Source organism: Eretmochelys imbricata, chromosome 2, assembly GCF_965152235.1.
Source record: "Eretmochelys imbricata isolate rEreImb1 chromosome 2, rEreImb1.hap1, whole genome shotgun sequence".
NCBI classification, from domain to species: Eukaryota; Metazoa; Chordata; order Testudines; family Cheloniidae; genus Eretmochelys; species Eretmochelys imbricata.
Genome location: NC_135573.1, coordinates 225444365 through 225465539, shown reverse-complemented (window position 1 = coordinate 225465539; position 21175 = coordinate 225444365). Strand labels below are relative to the sequence as shown.

At 40.7% G+C, this 21175-nt stretch overlaps 1 protein-coding gene across 2 annotated transcripts in view; it reads left to right on the top strand.

Moving 5' to 3' along the window:
• The first annotated feature begins 628 nt into the window (after window positions 1-628).
• The window catches only part of PTTG1IP2 (PTTG1IP family member 2), a 58060-nt gene continuing 37513 nt past the window's right edge, over window positions 629-21175 (top strand). The window contains exons 1-4 of one of the 2 annotated variants that reach the window (XM_077808131.1): window positions 629-807; window positions 6562-6614; window positions 15311-15419; window positions 20734-20842. In XM_077808131.1, coding sequence (XP_077664257.1) covers window positions 714-807; window positions 6562-6614; window positions 15311-15419; window positions 20734-20842 — 365 coding nt within the window. In that variant the 5' untranslated portion in view covers window positions 629-713. The remainder of the gene's footprint in view (window positions 808-6561; window positions 6615-15310; window positions 15420-20733; window positions 20843-21175) is intronic. The other variant, XM_077808132.1, reaches the window with a different exon arrangement.

The following is a 21175-nucleotide window of genomic DNA, read 5'->3' as shown; positions in this document are numbered from 1 at the left end:
GCTAGCTGGCCCTTCACGGGGCATGGGGCTGAAGTTCGAGTGATGCTGATGCTAGAGTAATGTAGTGCGGATGCAACAGTTCCAGTTACAACAAATCACCAGCTAATGTGGTCACTCTGCCGAACCCATCGCTCTGCTAAGCCAGTCACGCTGTGTAACTCCGGGGCTGTTCGGAAGCCTGTGTTCACCCTCACTGGAGCCAGGCTAGCGCCAGAGCAGTCACTTGAGGGTACTAACTCCAGGTAACTGTGGAAGCAAAAGGAAGCCCAAAGGGGCCAGGAGAGGACACACCATGAAGGCGAGGAGGAGGAGAAGAGGGCACTACGGGCAAAGAGGAGGGAAAGACAGACTGAGCCTCCTAGGGCAGGGAAAGACATCAGAGGGAGACACACCACGGGGCAGAAGGGGAGGGAAACGAGGACAGAGCTGGCGCTCCGCTGCTTCCCAGTCAGCCCCCGGGAGCCAGCCTGCCATGCGTTTGGAGCAGCCGGGCAATCCACGGGCTCTGGTCGAGCAGGAACCGCCGGGTGGCGACAGCAGCAGAGCCGCTGGCCGCCGCTAGAGGCCGCTGGACCAGGCACGGCCCGGCTCCGCGGCTAGCAGTGCGCCTGCGCGGGAGGCGGCGCTCGGGGCTGCGGTTCCTGGCACGCCCTGGAAGAAGGCGGCGAGTGCACCGCGGCCCCGCGGTCAGCGGAGCGCTCGGCCCGGCAGGGATGGACGCCCTGCGGCTCTGCGCGCTCTGGCTGCCCGGCCTGGTCCTCATCCGCCCGGGGTCGGGAAGGGGCCCGGGAGACCCGACTGTACCGGGTGAGGAGGGGCGGGGCCGCACAGCAAGGGAGCTGCGCGGAGCGGAGCCCGTGGCCGGGCTTGGGGGCTCCCCGGCTTGAGGGGTGTGAGGGGGCCCGGGCCGGGGGGCGCCGCGCAGTTCGATTCTGGGGGCTGCTGGCGCCCGGCTCCGGGGCTGGGGGGGGGGCCCCGCCGGTGCAGTGCGGTTGGGCTCCGGGGGGGGGGGCGCCGGTGCAGTGCGGTTGGGCTCCGGGGGGGGGCACAGAGGTTGGCTGCCCCCCGGGTAGCACGTGCCTTGGTTCGTGTAGGGCAGGCCGGTTTCCCCGCCCTCAGTAGCGGGGCCTCTCTCCAGCCCGCCTGGGGTGCTGCATAGGCAGGGTAATGGGAACAGGGCGAAAAAACGAGACCCCACTGCCCCCCGTGTAAATTTCTAGTGAATGTGTAGACCTGCCCTAAAACAGCCTAGGGGCAGAGTTTTTCCCCAAGACGGGCCAGCTGTGACTCACCCGGGGTGAGGCTCCCGACAAGAGCCTAACGGAGAAACAGGAACTGGGTTGTCCTTTTTTTTTTTAGTTCTTTCTGCAGTAACTGCGAGGCCAGGGTTTCACATCAGATAGCTTCACACCTTCTCTACACTACAAAATTTAAATTGACCTAAATTAGCTCACAGCTGGAGCTCCCTCCCCTCTCCCGGCTGATGAGCTCTGCTCTCGAAATTTACATGGGTGCATTTGGCACTGGCTTGGACTGTCAGCCCCTTGGAGTGGGGGGACCTCCAGCTGTGAGCTCATGGCAGGGCTGACAGGCCCAGAGCAGGGAGGACTCCACCTGTCCGTACCTGTCACAGTTAAGTTGGTGGAAGCACTCCTGGTTAGGGTGCGCACCACTGAATGCAGATGCATCTGAAGAAGTGGGGTTTTTTTACCCACGAAAGCTTATGTCCAAATAAATCTGTTTAGTCTTTAAGGTGCCACCGGACTCTTTGTTATTTTTGTGGGTACAGACTAACACAGCTAGCTCTCTGATACCTGGCACCACTGACATTGGGCGTGTAGTGTGAACATGAACCACCACAGTAATTACTATGGTGGCTGTAGGTTGACCTAACTCCGGTCAACTTAATTTTGTAGGTCTTACATCGATCTGACTCTGTTGCTTAGAGCAAGTCTCAGTCTGCAGGACTCAGCTCTTTGTACAGCACTATTATTGTGGGATGGGGCTATGATCCAGAGAAAGTATGCTGGACAAATAAAATGACTGCCTCGAAGAGATTAGTGGTAGAGTCACAAATGTCTATATTTTAGCTAAAATCCTCATGCCGTTAATTCTTGGTTTAGTACTGGTCAGGTTGGTAGAACAGCAGGGTTTTCAAAAGGTTTGAAGAGGAGAGAATACATCCTCTGTGTGTTGTCTCCATACATGAGGGATGGGTTTTGTAATGAGGAATGGTTGAGGTATTCTAGATTGATGGACTGCTGCCATACTAGTTATCCTCTGGGCACCAGAACTGTGCCAGGCCATTGAAGGCTCTTGGTAAAAATATCTTCCAACTTTAATAGTTATTGACAGGTGTTACAAGAAAATGTTTTAATATGGTTGGCTTTCATTAAAGTAGATTGTGAGAAGTACATTGTAATGAATACTCAGGATTCAATTTGAGCAGACCAGCTGTCTTCCACAAAGATTTCTCCATGAAAAGGAATATTAAATTTCCTCTCTTCCTTCCCCCCACCAGCTGCTCAATGTATTGTGACAAAAGTGGACTTTTTTTTTTTATTCTGCTACTAAAATATGGGATGAACCAACAAGAGCCAGAGCAGCTTTAACACCTCTGTAAAATAGTGTGCTCTGAGAATGCAAATATGACTGTAAACATTGATTACTTGCGCTGTGGGAATTGTGTACTTCCTACATTCAGCTCTTCATCTCCTTTTAGGCCATATCTAGGTGAGGGGGAAAAGTGTATTTTTAACACACGTTAAAATCTTACAGGTTTTCTATGTACAAAAATTATACAGCTTTAACTGTGTTGGTATAGTTAGGTGGTACAACCCACTAGTGTGGATGCAGTTACAGTGGTATAAGGATGTTTAATATCATGGTAGCTTAATCCTGTGTGAGATTCATAGATTCCAAGGCCAGAAGGGTTCATGGTTATCATTTAGTCTGACCTCTGGTATAACAGGCTGTAGAACTTCTCGAAAATAATTCCTAGAGCATATCTTTTAGGAAAAACAGCCTGTTTTGAAAATTGTCAGTATATGGAGAATCCACCGTGATCCATGGTAAATTGTCTCAGTGGTTAATTACTCACACTCTTAAAAATTGACACCTTGTTTCCGGTCTGAATTTGTCTAGTTTCAACTTCCTTTGTTATTCCTTTCTCTGCTAGATTGAACAGCACAGTATTAAATATTTGTTCCCCATGTAGATACTTGTAGATTGTAATCAAGTCACTTCTCTTATCTAAAATAAATAGATTGAGTTCTTTGAGTCTCTGACTACAAGGCATTTTTTCTAATCCCTCAGTCATTGTCATGGCTCTTCTCTAAACCTTCTCCAATTTATCAACATCCTTCCTGAACTGTGCGCACCATAACTAGACACAATATTCCAGCAGTGATCACATTGTACCAAATATCCTCTCTACTACTCAAGAGTCCCCTGTTTATGCATCCCAGGATCACATTAACTCACTTGGCCACAGCATCACAATGGGAGTGCATGTTCAGCTGATTATTCACCACAACCTCTGAATCTTTTTCAGTCACTTCTTCCCAGAATAGAGTCCCCCTTCCTGTGAGTGTTGACTATATTCTTTGTGCATGTATACATCTACATTTAGCCATATTAAAATGCATATTGTTTGCTTACACCCAATTTATCAAGCAATCCAGATCATTCTGAATCAAGGACTTGATACCTTCATTATTTACCACTAGTTATCAGGCATCTTTATACTGATACAACTGTTATAACTATTGGGGTTAAAAAAAATCACTTGCCTACCTGAAATAGCCAACCCAATACAAAAACTATGTAGAAAAGGCAAGTTTTGATTTTTAGTGTGTGTTAAAAATACACCTCTTTTTCCTAGTAAAGACAAGGCCTTGGAATCTTGAAATTTTATGGATATATTATCAACTTGAAATCCAGTTATGTTAAAAAGACTTGAAAGTAGTTTCTAAGTACTGGACTGGCTTCTGAATCTGCCTACCAATATTTGGTTTTGATTGCATTTTCCTATATTTAAAAATGTTTTATTCTCTCTCCCCTGTTACTGTTTGAAAGACCAACACAAACAGGAAAGGGAAAGCTGTACCTGACTGCAAAGCAAATAGTGAAAACAGCTGTAAGCTGTGCTATAAAATGCACAGAGTAAAACAAAATGAAAATTAGAAAATATATTTTCTAATTTATCTTTCACTTACAGTAATTTTAGGTGTTGTAACAACAACAAATAAAAGATTTTAAAATGTCTTCCCCCCCACCCCATGGTCATTTTGATAGTACAGAATAGGGTGTCTGGTGTAGGGGGGTGTTTTATTAAATTGTGAACGGCTGCTTTGTAAGAGGAGTGAGGCTGGCTGACGTGTATATTAAAAATTCCACAATCAGAATATTTGGCATTTAGAGCTTTTATATGGGTACTGTTTATTTTTATAAATCTAAAGAAATCATTGGTTATGTTGTTCAGGCCCCAGTCCTTCAAAGAGCACGCAAGGTTTTAGGTTATCTGCCAAATCTTCTTGAGAGCCTGTGAAATTTCAGAGTTGAACTAGTCCTGCACCCTATTTACTTTCTTAGTGTAGTTCTTGTGGGTTTTTGCTTCCTTTTTGCTTTGAATGACTTCAGTTATAAAAGGTCATCCGTTTAAAAGAAAATTTAAAAATCCCTGGTATTCTCATACCTTTCTGACAATACCAGTGCACTGAATGAACCAATTTCCTGTACTTCATTTAGAAACTTCAGTTTTGTAGCTCTGATCATTGTGAATGTTTTTTTGCCCAGGTGGCATAACATTACTGAAAACTTACATTTGGAGAGTTAAGGAATATTTGCTATAGGCTTTATGAATTTTTCTAAATTTTGATTTCCATTTTTTGCTTGAGGTTGGTGTACTGGCCATACTATTAGAATTAGAAAAGGAGTACTTGTGGCACCTTAGAGACTAACCAATTTATTTGAGCATGAGCTTTCGTGATGCATCCGATGAAGTGAGCTGTAGCTCACGAAAGCTCATGCTCAAATAAATTGGTTAGTCTCTAAGGTGCCACAAGTACTCCTTTTCTTTTTGTGAATACAGACTAACATGGCTGTTACTCTGAAACCTGTCATTAGAATTAGAGTTTCTTCATTGCATTGGCTACTTCTTGATACAATGTGAACTAATCAGTGAGGGGTTTTAAAATTTATTAATTTAATTTATTAATCTGAATATAGTAGTAAATAAAGCACAGATTTGTGTTATACTAAGAATTAATGTCAAAGCAGCAGGACAATAAATTATGAAATGTAGGGGTTTAAATACCTTCTAGATGTGTTGGAAAAAGAAACCCTAAGCTCTTTGACAATTTTTGTAGACTTAAAACATTTCTTACCTATTTATGACTACTGGATGGTTGTGTAAAAGTAGAACTATATTCCTGACTAGCAGTCATTACCATCTGATGACTTGCTATGTGTGGCCTGTGTGAAATGAATTGATGGTGTCGTGCCAGTTTCTAGTGGATAGGTATTTGCACACAAAAAATTACAGTTGGAACTCCTTTTGGCAGAATAGCTAGGAAATCAAGGATTGGTTGGGCAAGTAGACTGAACTATCTTTTAGTCTCTAGAAGTGGTCCATTTAGATCAGGACTGAGGCACCTCACTGGGCCAGTGAGAAGAAGCTATTCTATCTGTGCTGTGGATGAAGGACCAGACAGTCAGGATGGCATTTCACAAACATTAACCTCTAAACTTTTTCTGAGTTGCAAACAAGTTGCATCCTGTTACCTGCAACTGAAAAATAGCTACAAGTTATAACCGTAGTCATCCTTAGGCAATATGAACAACAATGGGTTTTCTGTGCTTGAAGATACTTTTTTCATTGTAAAACCTAACTAAAATATAGATTAAATCTTCCTATATCACTTGGCTTTTAAAACATCCCTTAACAGTTTTCATTGAGTTTTTTGCTAAGTAATTTGGTTTCCTGTCTTCAGAAAGTTTTTTTCCTCTTAGAATGAGAAAATGCCTGTCATGAGGTTTTATTTTTTAAACCTTTTTAAAAAGTTCTTGAGACATTTTATGGAAAGGAGGAAAATTTTGATACTAAATTCAGGTTAGGCATTGCTTGGCTTCTGCTTCCAAAGCTTCAGAGCTCAGAGTTTCCTTCAAATTTAACTGCAAGAGATACAGAATTTCAGCAAAGATGTAGGCAAGCTCAAAACTCACGGTTCACGGATTAAGTCTTCTGTAATCATCTTAGAGAGAACAGTCCTCTTTCACTGATCTTCCTTTTGCGAATTAGAGCCAGGCATGGGCATAAGTTTTTTTCCTAAACAGTGTGGAGGTGAAATTGAGTGTTCAGTGTCATTTTACTTGTTAAAATACTAGTGGAAACAAAAGCTTTTATTTAAAATATAGAAGCAAACTCACCATTCCTTCTTTGCATGTATTTGATAGATGAGGTTACATTTTTGTGTATACATGCTGTGATTAAAAAGTTATATTATTTGATACTATTGATTAAAAAAGGTTCATAACTTTGATATAATTCTTTTTTTCTAGCATGCTCTAATTTCTCCTTCAAGTCCTGTGAAGAATGTCTAAAAAATGTTTCAGTAAGTTTTGTCATCTTTTTACACTATTTTGGGGTCAGAGAATCTGGTGATGCTTACGTTTAATGAGATGATGCTGAAATGTCTTACCACAGCTAACTCCATAGCTGTGCCGCACAGGCTCAGAGGAGGGTGGGGAAGGAGATAGCAAAGTAGTATAAATCATTAGACAGTGTCATGCTGTCTGGAGTGGCTCACGGCTGTGTGCCTACCTCAGAGCAGACTGTCAAAAGCCGTGCAGACAGCCAAAACTGGTGATACGTTTTATAATTAGATTTCACCAACACAGTAACGAATGTGAACTCCTGGATCGCTGTATCGGTCTTATTGTAGAGTCACAGACAGTCCCCTTAGGCTCTCCAGTCTATCTTGCCACATAGGCCAGCTGGACTTAGTGATAAATGGTCACTTAGACCAAAAATCACAAAATATTCAGGTCGCTTCCAGTCCCAAGAGACCAGTTACTTACATCCAGATCAATTGGTACCCTAGATCTTTCACCAAAGACACCGCCTGCAGCCAATCCTGTAATAAACTGTCTAAAGATTTATTAACTAGGAAAAAGAAAGTTATTTACAGGTTAAAGCAAGCAAACGTACACACACAAATGAGTTGCAATCTAAATCCTAAAAGTGAGAGGAGTTGTGATCTGTCAATTCACAAGGTGTTTTGGCAAATCCAGGGATAACCCTGGAGGGATCTCTTGGTTCAGTTTAGAGTCTCTGGCCATGTGAGATGCAAACAGCAAAGACATGAAAATTCTCTTGTGACCCTCTTTTATCTTTTACATTTAGTCTTCCAGTCCATGAGATGAGCTCCCTTACACATTGCATTTCCAAAATTCAATAAGGCCATTCACCTATTCTTGTGTTGCAATGTTCCTTAATGGCCTGTTTAATCTTGATAAGCCTCTTGAATGGGCGGGGGAATGCCTGAGTTCACAAGCTCAAAGCAAACATTTTCAAAGTTATAAAGCAAAGTTTATATATTTCCTTCTGGCAGGGAAAACGGACATTACAAGTGAGATTACTGCATGTAGTAACTTCCAAGCATTTTGTAGCGCTCTAAACACTAAATACATTATTATAAGACTGATACTTATTTTGAACAATACTAACATACAGGTAAGCTGATTTGGTTTCCAGCTATGAGTTTGTCAGTTCTTAGCTAAAGGCTTCAGCTTTAGCCAGAATTGGCACTTGATTTGCCAGCGTCATATAAAGCATTATTTGTTCATACAGCTAATGAAAAGGTAGAAATTATTATAAAACATCTTTTCACTAAAAAAAGATAAACAGTCTTGTGTTCTCCCACATATGTTACTTTGTTGTAATGGATCATTTCATTTAGTCCCGATTAGCCTTGGGACAGCAAATTTTAAAAAAATAAGATGAAATATGCTGATTCTCTCTGTGCTGGCATAGTTGCTCAGTGTGTGTGCTGTTAGTCCTCCACTAACTCAACATGAGTCTAGCAAAGCAATAAATAAAGGTTCTCATCATCTTTGAAGTAGAAGACAGGAGAAGGTACATGTGAGTCATCTAGGATGAGCTTGTAACTATTGATGAATTCACTTACCACTTATTTGCTATGTATAGGAACCTTTTTTTAGTATTTTCTCTTTGAATAGATGCTGCTTGTAAGTACCAAAATGTTGGCATGTTAATAGGTGTATTCCTGACACACACACCCCAGACACGCTTTCCATCAACACAAGTGAGAACTACTCAGGTGCATTGAGAAGAAAATAAATTCACAGGTGTGTGTGTGTGCTGAAGACACCAGAAGAAATGTAAATATGTTACATCTTCAAAATCTATCAAACTATCGATGTATATACTTCTTTGATGACAGAATGATGGATGATGCAGTGAGACTGCCTTAATATCATCAGGACTGACCTTGGAGAGATGAGTTTAGACTTGACTGAGCCGATTCACATGACTGAGCCAATTCACAGAAAAATATAAAAGGCAGAAATAACTAAACCATTAGCATTTATGTATGCAATGTAAAGGCATTAGATCACTGGAAATGATTTTTTTTAATTGTCAAAGTAGAAAAATACCCAGCTGCTTATTTTGGTAGTAAAATAGATGGCTGCAGAAAATGAAAATATGCATTTGGGGACTAGACGATAATTTCTATTAAATCTTAGGGCTGGTCTACACTACCAGTGTCTACACTACAGGCTTCCTCCCACCGATGTAAGTGCCCTACTACACTGACATAATAACTTCATCTCCACAAGAGGTATAAGGTTTATGTTGGTGTAGTTAGGGTGATGCAGTGTCTGTGTAGACACTTCATCTGGTACATTGGCTGTCTTGTCAGTTTCACAACAGGAGCTGGGAAATTGACAAGAAAGGCTGGTAGCTGCCTTCCACTTCTGTGGAGAGCTGGGGTGAGAAACCAGGGGGCACACCCGCTTCCAGCCAGTAGCCTGGCAGGGAGCTGGTTAGGGGCGGGCCAAGAAACCAAGGCAGCTGAACACTGCTCTCCTGGGGCGAGAAGCCCTGGGTGGCTTCTCCTGGCAAGGAATGGGAGGGCAAGAAGCCCTGGGTGGCTTCCGCTGGCAGGGAATGTGGAGTCGGGCAGGGGAGGAGTACAGCTGGCTAGGATCCTGTGGGGCAGCCAGGCTCTTGGCAGGGAGCTGAGAGACCAGGCTCTAGGCTCCCCACACTGCCCCTCTTAGGTCAGTGGAAGCGCTCCTGGTGAGGACGCTCACCACCGATCCAAGGATTATAGTGTAGACGTGCATCACCATAGTAATTACTGCAGTGGGTGTGAGTTAGTTGCTTGGTTTAGTTTTTTACCATCCCTACCATATAGGTCAGAATGTTCAAACTTCAGGCATCTAAATAAAAGTGGTTTGATCTTCGGAGTTTCTGGAGCAGGTGCAGTTTCCATTGTGAGTGCTCTGCATTTTAGAAATCAGGCCACTTTTATTTAGGTGCCTAAATGTAGATTTCAGGTGCCTTATTTTAGGTATCACATCTGAAAAATTGTGGCATGAGCCCTTAAATCTTGTAACTGAACATTCTGTATTGACTTCTGAAAAGAGAGCTTAATGGCATTCTTTTTGATGTGGTTATAAAATTACCAGTTATGTTATCTGCTGAACACTACCTCTTGATAGACCATCTGCAGGATGTCTGGCATTGGATGCAGTGAAAAAGAGGCTTCTATTCTCCCTGTTTGTGTGCATGCATGGTGGCTTGATGGTGACTGGGGACAAGAAGTTCCAAAACAAGAGACTTAATACAAACAAGACTTCTTAACATTGCATATTAAACTCTTTCGCTTGTGTGAGACTATATTGCCTCTTTCCCTGTTTTTAAAAATACCTAACTTTTTATTTTTTTCCGAGATATTTAAGAAAAGTAGATTTTTTTTTTTTTTTTTAATTTGTTCTTTACCATTCCCCTCATGCCTTGTTTTGGCCAGAATTAGTCCTTAAAGTTTATATTACTAAAATAAATTTCAGGCATACTAGCAAAAATAAAAAACCTAAAAACAAAGTAAATTGACACTAATAAATTACACCCAGCTTTTTAAAACAGCAGTGACTTACCTCAGTGACGGAGATTAGTCTAATGTATGATGTACCTCTAATTATAGAAGATAGAGGAAGCAGCATTTTTTTGCATTCACAAGACTAAGAATTGTTCTGTTTCGATGATGATGATGATACTCCATGGGGGATTCTGTGTCAAAAAAATAAAAATTTTGCACCAAAAAGTTAAAATTCTGCAATATTCTACATATTTTGTCAAAATAATGCAATATAATCACATCGGTTTCAGTTGTTTTGGAGTCATTTCTTTAATTAATTACAGAAAAAAGTTAAAATAACTATTCCGCATTTCCTAAACACATGAAACTTAAGTTACAGATACTTGGTAACTAATACCCTGCATTCCAGTTATAATCCTGGATTTTCATTTAAATTAAATTATATTACAGAACGCCAAACAGTGCCAAAAAAAACCAAACTGGAATGTCATTTTAAATTGCTCAGACTTTTACACATGAAAGTTATAGTTTTGCTAATCATTATCCTGGACCTGGCTGGGTACTTCGGGAAGTGTTTGCTTCTGATTGTCCTGGCCTTTTATTGACTGCTTGGTAAATATTTTATTTGCCCTCAAAGTCTCTTTTTTAATGGGTAAGTAAAATAAATCTTGAGCTGTAATCTAACCCCATTGTGCCATTTTGGCACAGGAAAAAAGTGCGAAAGCACATAGATCTTCCTAGCTGATTCCCCTACTGTCATTTATAAGGCTTTACATCACGCTGGCAATGTAGGGGCCTTAAAACTTTTACAGGTTTTATGCTCCTTGGAGAATTGATTGAGAATGGGAACAGTTAACTAAAAACAGGAACATTAACAATGTTACTACACATGTCTGCCTCGGGGAAGGACCCTTCCTCCTGCATAATTAAAAAGACCTACAACCTCCACACCCCCAGACGCAGTAGCAAGGGAGAGGGACTAAGGGCTAGTCTACGCTGGCGACGCTAAAGCACTACTGTGGCCTGCTACCACAGCAGCACTTTAACGTGGCTTGTGTAGTCACGGCAGAGCACTGGGAGAGTTTAGATGCCAGCTCTGTTTTTTCGCACCCCTGAGCAAGAAAGTTGCAGCGCTGTAGATTGCCAGTGTAGACAAGCCAAGAGTGTCTCTCGCTTGTTGGCAGGCACACACGTCCAGCTCCCCTCCCCTTGCAGTGATTTGTATCACTTAGGCTGCTGCAGGCTCACTGGAATAAATGTGCTGCCTGGGAAGAGGCACGTCTCCTCCCCTCCCCCCAGATTTCTTTTGCATTTTTCTGCATGGAGGGCACAGAAATATGTGGGCGATATGAATTCTGTCAGGAGTCTAATAAGATATTATCCTGATAATGAGTACAGCCTAATGCCACAAGCTCACTTAGACATCATGTAAAATCTGGAGTCTGTACTAACAGATTCCAGTCTAAATTTGGGTCTTAAAATATTATCAGAATACAGTGCAAACTATGATGATAATCTCTGCCTAAATAGACCAGCTAAATATTTTCAATTTTCAGTTGTAGACTGTCATGAATTTGAGAACTTAAGTTAGACAGATGTTTCATAATACCAGTGAAATTTGGTTGTCTTGTAGCTTCCGTAAAAAGAATAGCTGTAGTAAGGCAGTTCCTAATTTGACATCAAGAATAAATCTGTTAAAGAATTTTCTTATTTTACCCGTGCTCTCACATACCAAATCTTCTGCCCTTGGGACTGCATGCATTTGTAACAGTTACATAGGCAGTCTCCAGAAAGTGCTAAAGTTGATCTATCCACACTATTAGTTACAGCCAGCAGCAGTTTAGCAGTAGCTTTAATGATCAGTCAAGCTGATACTAGGCTGGCTGTTCTTCATATATTCATACAGTTTATCTTGCATATTATAAGAAATGGTGCTCGTTTGTGTTGGCTGAACTAGCTAACATTGATCCTGTAAAGATATTCATTTTGGGGGAAATTAAAGCATTCTGCTTGTTTAGATGTTCTTTGTAAAGTGAAGTGCCCCTTTTTTAAGAAAGATTATTTGAACCAAAACAGCCTGCATACCACAAGCTACAAGTAATGAATTGCTCTTCCCCACCTGCAAGGGAATGAGTATCTCATTGATGGCAGGATTTTATTTTCTAACATGACTCCTGTAAAGAGAAACAAAACAGCATACTCTGCAAATTAGATCTTGGTTCTAAGAGCTATTTTCTTGTTAGTACAATTGGATCACGAATAGTTTCTAGATGAAATCTCTTTCTGCTGTGAGTAGGTCCTATTAAAACATGTCCTGAAAGGGCTCCTATTAAAACCCCATTCTACATTTCTTCATTGATTCAGTTGTGTGGTGAAGGAATTCTGAACTAGTGTCAATATTATATTCCCAGATAAAAATTAAACTAGAATTAAGGCTGAGTACAAATCATTAGTTTAAGAGGAAAAAACATTATAGCCATGTTGGAATTACACCAATCCCAGGAAATTCAGAGTTGAGGTTAAATTTAAAAGAAATCTAAACACATTAAGGTATTGAAATGCACAGTTAAGGCACCCAAACAACCTTAACTGTGTCCCATAGCAACACTATTCAATAACCATACAATTATGATTAGAGCTTAATGGTATTTGTATTTACAAATAATAGCAGGAATATATAGGAGAGGTGCAACATGGCTTTAAGAAAGGAAAGGAGTACTATAGACACAATAAAATATTTGCAACGAGACAGACATTTGGAAGAATGATAAATGGAGGGCATAATTGCTGTTCAGTATTAATGATCTTGAGAAAGCGTATGAGTTGGTTCTGCAGAAGTTGGTATTTGGAATATTGAAGGGAAAGGGACGTAAGGAAGTGGAGATGTTAGAGGAGCTGTCTTGATGGTCAAGAGCTCAGGTGGTAACAATATATGGAATTTCGGAGAGTTTTAAGGTGATGGGATTGAGACAATGAGTCCACTTCTCTTCATCTTAGTTAAGGAGTTAATTAGTAGGAGAACCAAGCCGGTGGGGAGACAGAAAACTAATACATGCTGACGATCTGGCCCTTTTGTCTGACAGCAAAGAGAAATTGGTAAACAGGGTATCGGAGTGGGAGTCTGTGTTTTGAAGTTGTTAACAAAAACTAAAGTTGTGAATGTAGGGAGGGTAGAAGAAGAGCTCATTATTAAAGTTTCAGGAGAGAAGATGAATCATAAGAAAGAATTTATGTATTTGGAAGTATTTAGTGCCATTGGAAAGAGATCTAGAGAATTGAAAAGAAGAACCCATTATGCATGGGTGGCAGTGAAAAAGGTGCCAGGAATACTCTGGGTAGAGCCCTCCATGGATACAAAATGTATGTCCATGGATATAAAGCAGATGTCCGCTGAGTAACAGGGCTCTAGCGACAACAAGCAAGACAAGCAGGGCCATAGCCAGTGACTGGGCCAGGAACCACAGCAGCAAAAGCAGCAGCATGTCAGGCTGCCACTCGCACAAGCCAGCACCCAGCCTGGGCAGCTCTTCTGGCATGGCTGTACTGCCCCAATCCTGCCCCTGGTGGCGGGCACCAGGCTCACCAGTAGCTGTCCCTGGTCACACTAGTGGGTATAAATGGCTCACACGCTCCCAGTCAGGAGATGCACACCTCTGCGTGGAAGGGATGCTATGACCAGGGACAGCTGCTGGACAGCTATTACCGTGGCCCGGCTATGGCTCTTTGGCCCCTAAAGCACTGGCCCATGGCTAGGTTGGGAGCTGGAGCCGGTCGGGGTAAGTACCATGCAGGCAGCTGTAGGGAGCTGTGTACCCTCTACCTGTCCTGCGTGGGAGGCCAAGGGGGCAGAGACACAGGACAAGGGCAGCTCTTGGGGGGGCCCACCCCGGCCAGCTGGAGTGGCCCGGGCTCCCCAGGCTGGCTCTAGCTTCCAACTTGGCCATGGGGCGGGACCTCATGGGGAGAGATGGGGCCATTGAGGGGGCGGTTCCTCCCGCTTCCTCTGCCCCACCACCTTTAGGAAGAATCAGTTTCCCCAGTCTAGTCTCCTGTGGGTCTCATTTAGTTTGGTCTCATTTCTGTTGTTGGGTTTAGTGTATGACTAGTGGTGTTAGCCTGTGATTTGCAGCAGGTCGGACTAGATGCTCTAGTGCAGTGGTTCTCAAACTTTTTTTTTTCCCCGCAGACCACTTGAAAATTGCTGAGGGTCTTGGAGGACCACTTAATGATCTTTCCAAATGTTGTTTGTACTGTTAGCTAACTATTGTAAAGCGCTTTTGATAAAAGCGCTGTATAAAAAAATTAATAATAATTAATGTTTTTTGTTCTAATAAATGCATCTTACTCATATTTTTAATATCAGTAATCTTACCTTTTTAATGTGATGGATGTGCCCTCTCTCCCCGGCCGCGGCAGCCCCCGAGCTGGGGCTGGGAAGGAGGGGGGGCTCTCCCTGGCCGCGGCAGCCCCCGAGCTGGGGGTGGGAAGGAGGGGGGTCTCTCGCTGGCAGCCGCAGCCCTGGAGCTGGGGAAAGTCCCCTCTTTCTCTGGCCGCCACAGCCCTGCACATCCCAGATTCCCCCCCACCCTCTTTTCTCACCCCAAGGCCACCACCTCACCTTACATGTGCGTCTTCTCCAGGGTCCAGGCTCCTAATTCCTGGAGCCCTCCCTGCACAGCTCCACGAATTAGGTGGATGGTCCTTCATTGTCTCGTGCGCGGCTGCCCAGGCACGCACCTTAGAGGGAACTATCCACGGACCACCTGAATGGAGCAGTGGTCCGCGGACCACAGTTTGAGAACCTCTGCTCTAGTGGTCTGTTCTGGCCTTGAATTCTGTGATTCTGACTCAGATTGACAGATTACTTAAATATTAGATCATTCAGTAATTGAAGAGTAAGTGCTACAGTTATGGGGGGGATATACTTATTTTTTTCATATTTAACACCATTATTTGAAAGTTTTTTTTTCTAAGTATGAATTCAGTTTAGCCCTAACTGTAGAACTGCGACTAGGGCTTCCATAATTCATGTAGGGCTTCATTCTTCAAGATCACAGGACGTAGTGTTCATACTCACTTAAATTTGATATTCTGTCCAGGGACTGTTGTATTGGGGCCCTTGTTTGTAAATAGCTGTTTGATGGTCAGTAGTTGTAATATGTCTTTGTTTCTCTCCTATGCAGTGCCTTTGGTGTAATACAAAAAACACTTGTATGGACTATCCTGTGAGAAGTATTCTTCCATCATCTTCACTGTGTCCACTCTACGATGCTCGATGGGGTGTTTGCTGGAGTAGGTACTAATAGTAATTTTAATAAACAGATGTAATTACTTGTAATTCAAGCTATAGTAAGATAATATTGATTTTTGTTCCAAAATTAAGTTGACTACCATGTATTTATGATTTAGAATATGTTTCACCCAAGGAGCATCTTTGGTGGGATTCACTAATGTACACTGCCTGAGATCCTTAGGAACAGCCTTTTGAGGTACAGAGTCGCGGTGCTCTGCCTTAGTAAGCACATCAGCACCTTGACACTTAGAGGGGTTGTTCTTCCAACTCTACAGGAGATAGGATGATGTATGTGCCCTTCTTCACCTTGAGTGAAGGGAGTCAGCATGATAGAAGTATGTTGCCGCTCTCATGGCTGCCTCCTCAGCATGCACAGACAGCTATGATGGCAGCAGAGAACTGGAACTATACCAGTACTTCCACTAGAATGAATGCAAATGGAAAGTTCAAGAGCGTATGAGAGTGGTACAGGCTAAGGATGGAGGTGTGTTGGCTGTGGGTGCTGAAGAGATGCAATTGAGGCTTTTAAGAAAAGTGGGGGGGGAGGGGCTGATAAGTAGCATGGCTTCACTGCTCATTTCCTTTTTACAGTTTGTGTTGACAAATTATGCAGCCTAGCAACTTTAATTCACAAATTAGTTTTGCGTATGAATAATGTAAGGATTGGTTTCAGAGTAGCAGCCGTGTTAGTCTGTAACACAAGTCCGCAAAAAGAAAAGGAGTACTTGTGGCACCTTGTTAGTCGCTAAGGTGCCACAAGTGCTTCTTTTCTTAATGTAAGGATTGTGACTCCTATGGTCTGTGTAACCCACATGGCTTGTCATTGTGAGAAGCTTTATTGGTGCTTATTCAACAAAATAGAAAGGAAGTGATGATCCCTGCCGTGAATTCAGAGCCAAAATGGACCAACAAGAATCTCACTTGTGTGCACTAGGAGACATCAGGGTGGCTTGATTTTAGGTCACATTTTAATCATGATTTAAATCAGGAAGCAGGAAACCTTGATTTAAGACGTAGTTTAGTCATGTTTTGCATTTGTACTTTCTAAGTTATTTTCCTAAGGAATAGCTGATTCTCATTGATTGGTAGCCATTAAAACATGTTGCTTCGCAGGTAAATATAGCCTGCACACCAGAGTTGGTGCTTTTTTTTCCTCTGAGGATACACTATACACACATTTATTTAAGCTGTTCTATATCTTAATTTACATTTATTCAGATTCTTAATTTTTCAATTTTATATTTTGTTAGAAAATGGTGAACGATGATGTGTTTGTTATTTACTAGATAACTAATTTTTTACTTGCAATTTGTGCCAAGTTCTGTTGGGATGGAAATTCAAATTTAATTAATGCACAAAAACAACATTTTAAAATTTTTGTATTAAAAATAATACCTTAAATGTGATGGATACATAAAAAAAGTTTTTTATCAATACATGTTTTCCCTTTTAAAACTAATTGATTTACTAAAGAAATGAGGTATTATCTGTAATTAGTTAACTGGTTATTTTTTTGGTTACCATGTCCTTCAAGATTTTAGAACTAGTAGATCGTATCCTCTCACACTTATATTTTAGTCGACTGGAAGAGGAGAACAAGTTTTCCTGCTTTTTTCAACATTCAGTTAGTTTCTTAACTTCGAATTAACTAGTTGTTCAACTTAACTAGTTGAATAAACTGAAATGAAGAAAATATTCTCTCTGCAGAAGAAGCTATTGCTGTTGAAAGCTGGTTTAGCAATTCAACCAATTGTGGTTCCATGTGCTTAGCTTAGCCAGTGACTTCCATTTCAGTCGTTTGATTTTCTTTAAAAATTGGAGCAAGCATACTGCTTAATATTATTTTTTGTATTTAATTTAAATTATTTTAATATATTGTAATTTTAGGCCTTAACATAGGTTGTCAATTTCAATTTTAATTTTAACTAGGTATATTTTTTAAAAAAGATATAGATTTAATTTAAATTTAAAAAATCCAATTTTTTATTAAAATAAGTTTTATCTGCCATGGGAGACATGAAGGAAGCCTTAGTCTTACAGCAGTAGTGATAGAGATTTTTAAAGAGAGATTTACAATTCTTAAATATTGTTCCTTGAACTGTTTGATTTACTCTCTTTTAAAAGAGAAACTCAAACTATGTATTCCTGAAAACTGCTGTTCACTGTTCAACTTCTGATGCCACATGGTGTGCTGAGCAGACAAATTCTTTCCTACATATCATTAGTATGGGAAGTACTTGCAATTATTTTAGGCAGGTTTTCATTTTGTAGATTGACTGACTGTAGCTTAACCATAAGATGAAAACTTCATAGTAGCACACCTTCTGCACAATAAGTTGCCAAAAGACTTCCCCTGCTTCCACCCCCTCCCCGCCCCCGAGTTATTACAAGTTCTACACTGCAGCATGTCATATGAATATATGGTCTCATGGAGTTTGTCCCAGACATAGCAGGGAACTAATACCACATTGAGGATGGTGCTATTGTTTGTCTTTTTTGCAAATGAAATGAAGCAAAGCCACTTATTTTTGACTCAGTGTTGCTGAAAATGAACAGTGCAGCTTGTGAAATGCATTTTCATGTTCAGCTGTGTATTGGTGGAAAAATGGAAAGCTGGGGAACATATAGGTCCCAGATACCAGTGATATCTGGAACGTGACATGCTGACAAATGGTTGGTCAAAGCTAAAGGAGGAAGATGAGTGTAAAAGCAACATCAGTTGAATTTATTGTATTTTTATGGATAAATAAGCAAATAAAGTACCTGGTGGATGCAGGAACACAGAATGACATTGATATTTGTTCCATTTTGTTAAATTGTATAGTCAATTGCTTGACCACACTTTTGGTTTTTATCCCTGTATAGACATAACCTAAGAGAGCAGACACAATTGGGCAAATCTACCATTAAGAACTCTTGGAATGTGGCCGGTCTCCCTCATGCCACTGATTTACTTACAACCCCAGTAAAGTTGTTTCAGGAAGATTAGTTATAGGGTAAAGATGATGGTTGCTTGAGTCAGTGTTTGTTTGAAGTTACAGTGGCCCCTCTTAAATTACCTGAGATGTTAAACTGACCCTATTTATAGCCTATCTAGTCATAACAGTTGGATACAATTGTTAATAAGCTTAATTACAGTCTAATTTGTTAAATAATCTATTCATAAGATTTTTATGAATTTTAACTATAGAGAAGAATTAAGAGCCTTTATTGTTTCTATATTCAGATCATCCGGACAAGACAAATTCTGACACAGATGCTAAATTGTTTGGAGTCCATTTTAAAAATTAATTTAAACTGGAATTTATTTGTTAGTTCTCAGAAAACTCATTCTGTACTCAGTGAGTGTTTGCTGTAATTTGGGGAGGATATGTATTTTCATAAAAAACGGAGATTGACTCCCTGCTCTCAGTGCAAAATGGGGGTCATGCTTAACTGTTGAGATGGACCGATGTCTCCATAAATATTGAAGTATGCCAGTCAGAAGCATTGTTAAGGTTGCATCTTGATTTCTACTTTGATGGGCCTTTTCTCTACAACTCAGTAAAAACATCAATTTTAGATTAAAAAAAAAACAAACCAACAAGAACACAAAGTGTTAGTGAATTATTGAAAAGAATCAGTTGAAAATTAGTCATAGTGAGGGGAGATATGTCATCAGAGAGGATATTGCGGGCTTTGGGGTGGGGGCAGGGCAACAGAGAAGGGCAGCAAGAATGATCAAGGCCATGGAAAAAGAATGGGGTTGTAAGATAAATAAGAGGGAATATGGAAAAAAAAAAATCTAAAATAATGAATGGCATAAAGTAGGTAGATTAGGAACTTTACTTCTCCTGTCCATAATTCAAAAAGGGGATATTTAATGAAATTGAAGAATGAGAAATTCAAAACCAACAGAAGGAAATAATTTACACACAACCTGTAATTAGACTATGGAACTCATTGCCACAGAAAGTCACCTGAGGCTAAGAATTTAGCAAATTCAGAAAGGATTGAATGTTTATATGTATATCCAGAGTTGTCATTAATTAATTATAACATTTTTTTGAAGGGATACTGAATCTCATGCTTCAGGCAAGCAAAACTCTAATTGTTAGAGACCAGAATAAGATCTAATGGGGGTCATATTACCCCACATCTACCACTGCAGAAGTCTTAAACCTTCCTCTGAAGCATCTGGTGCTGGCCACTGTTGGTGCTGGATTAGACAGGGTCTGTAGCAGGAGTCTTTCCTTTTTAAGATCCCTTTCACAGATGCCACACAACACAGATTAAATCTTGCGGTGAAGTGTCATACTAAGGAATACATTTGAGAATGCAATGTCTTGAAAAAATGTTCATGGTTCTACTTAATTACGTTAGGGAGCTCTGTCATTTAATGCATAACCACAAATCCACAGTTGTAAACTTCTGGCTTTTGATGTGAAGGAAGAGAGTGAACACATCTGTGAGCTGCATTGGAGATCTGTTGCAGCAAGCGGTTGTGGTGAGGAAAGGGGATAAAATAAGGGATGGGATCTGGGAGAGTTGAGAACGCTTTTTAAAAAAACCCTTACTTCTCTAACACCCGTTCTCCCTTTCATCTCTAAACTCATTGAATGCACAGTCCACAGCTACGGTCTAGAGTTCCTCTCCTCCAATTCCATTCCTAATCCTCTCCAATCCATTTTTTGTCTCTTGCATTCCACTGGAGCAGCTTTCATCAAAGGTTCTAATGACCTCTTCCGTGGCCAGAACTCACAACAGATGCTTGGGGCCAGGATTTAACCACGCAAGTTGTTGACTCTAATGGTTCTAATCTTAAAAAAAATAAAAATCTATGCTCTGAAAATGTCTGGGAGATCTGTATAGTGGTTATAAATTACCCAATTATGCAAAAAACACCCTGTAGCTCTGTAACTGAGAAATCATAGTGTATGTAGAAAAACTGGGAGGGAACTTTCATTGCCATGTCAAAATCTGAGATGAGGATGTGTTTTTATGTACAAGAGTAGAATGGACAGTTTAAAAGGAGAGGACTAACAAAGGGATTAAAAAGCAACCTGATCTCAATCTGGTGAATGATGATTTTTCCGTGAGTAACAGTGGCAGAGTTCTTATGTGAAACTGTATAACGTGTCGTTTTAGCAGCTATTTTACTAAAACTCCTATAGGAGTACTGCATAAAAAAACCAAAGATGAAACTCGGAAAGACCAAATGTTCATCAGAGGAAGCAGGGAGAAGAAAAATTCAAATGACCACTGCTCAAGTCTTACAAGTTGTTTAATTTTATATATACACACACACACACATATATATATTTTTTTTTACAGTGAACTTTGAGGCCTTCATCATTGCCATAGCTGTAATAGCAGGACTCATCCTGCTGTCAATTGGTGTCTGTTGCTGTTACTGCTGCTACTGCAGAAGGCGTTCTAGGGGGTAAATATATTTTTCTTTTATTAGCTTTGTTGGTCCTACAATGCATAATCTCCAATAGCTCTCCTAGAAATTTAATTTGGAAGTAAAACAAATTTGGTATTTTTTTGGTTAAAAGAGAGGTAAACATATTTATTCACCCCACTTTGGTATTCTTTAATCACATCTTCCTGGTAAGAAAGTAAAATGAATAAAGATTGTATGCACACTTATTCTCATATATATAAAAAAAAATCTCAGAGTATGTATGGTGTGTGTAAAACTTAGCAATCATCTTAACAGGATTTTTTTCCAAAGATCGATGTAAAATTTAAATTTTTAAAAAAAGCTTTAATA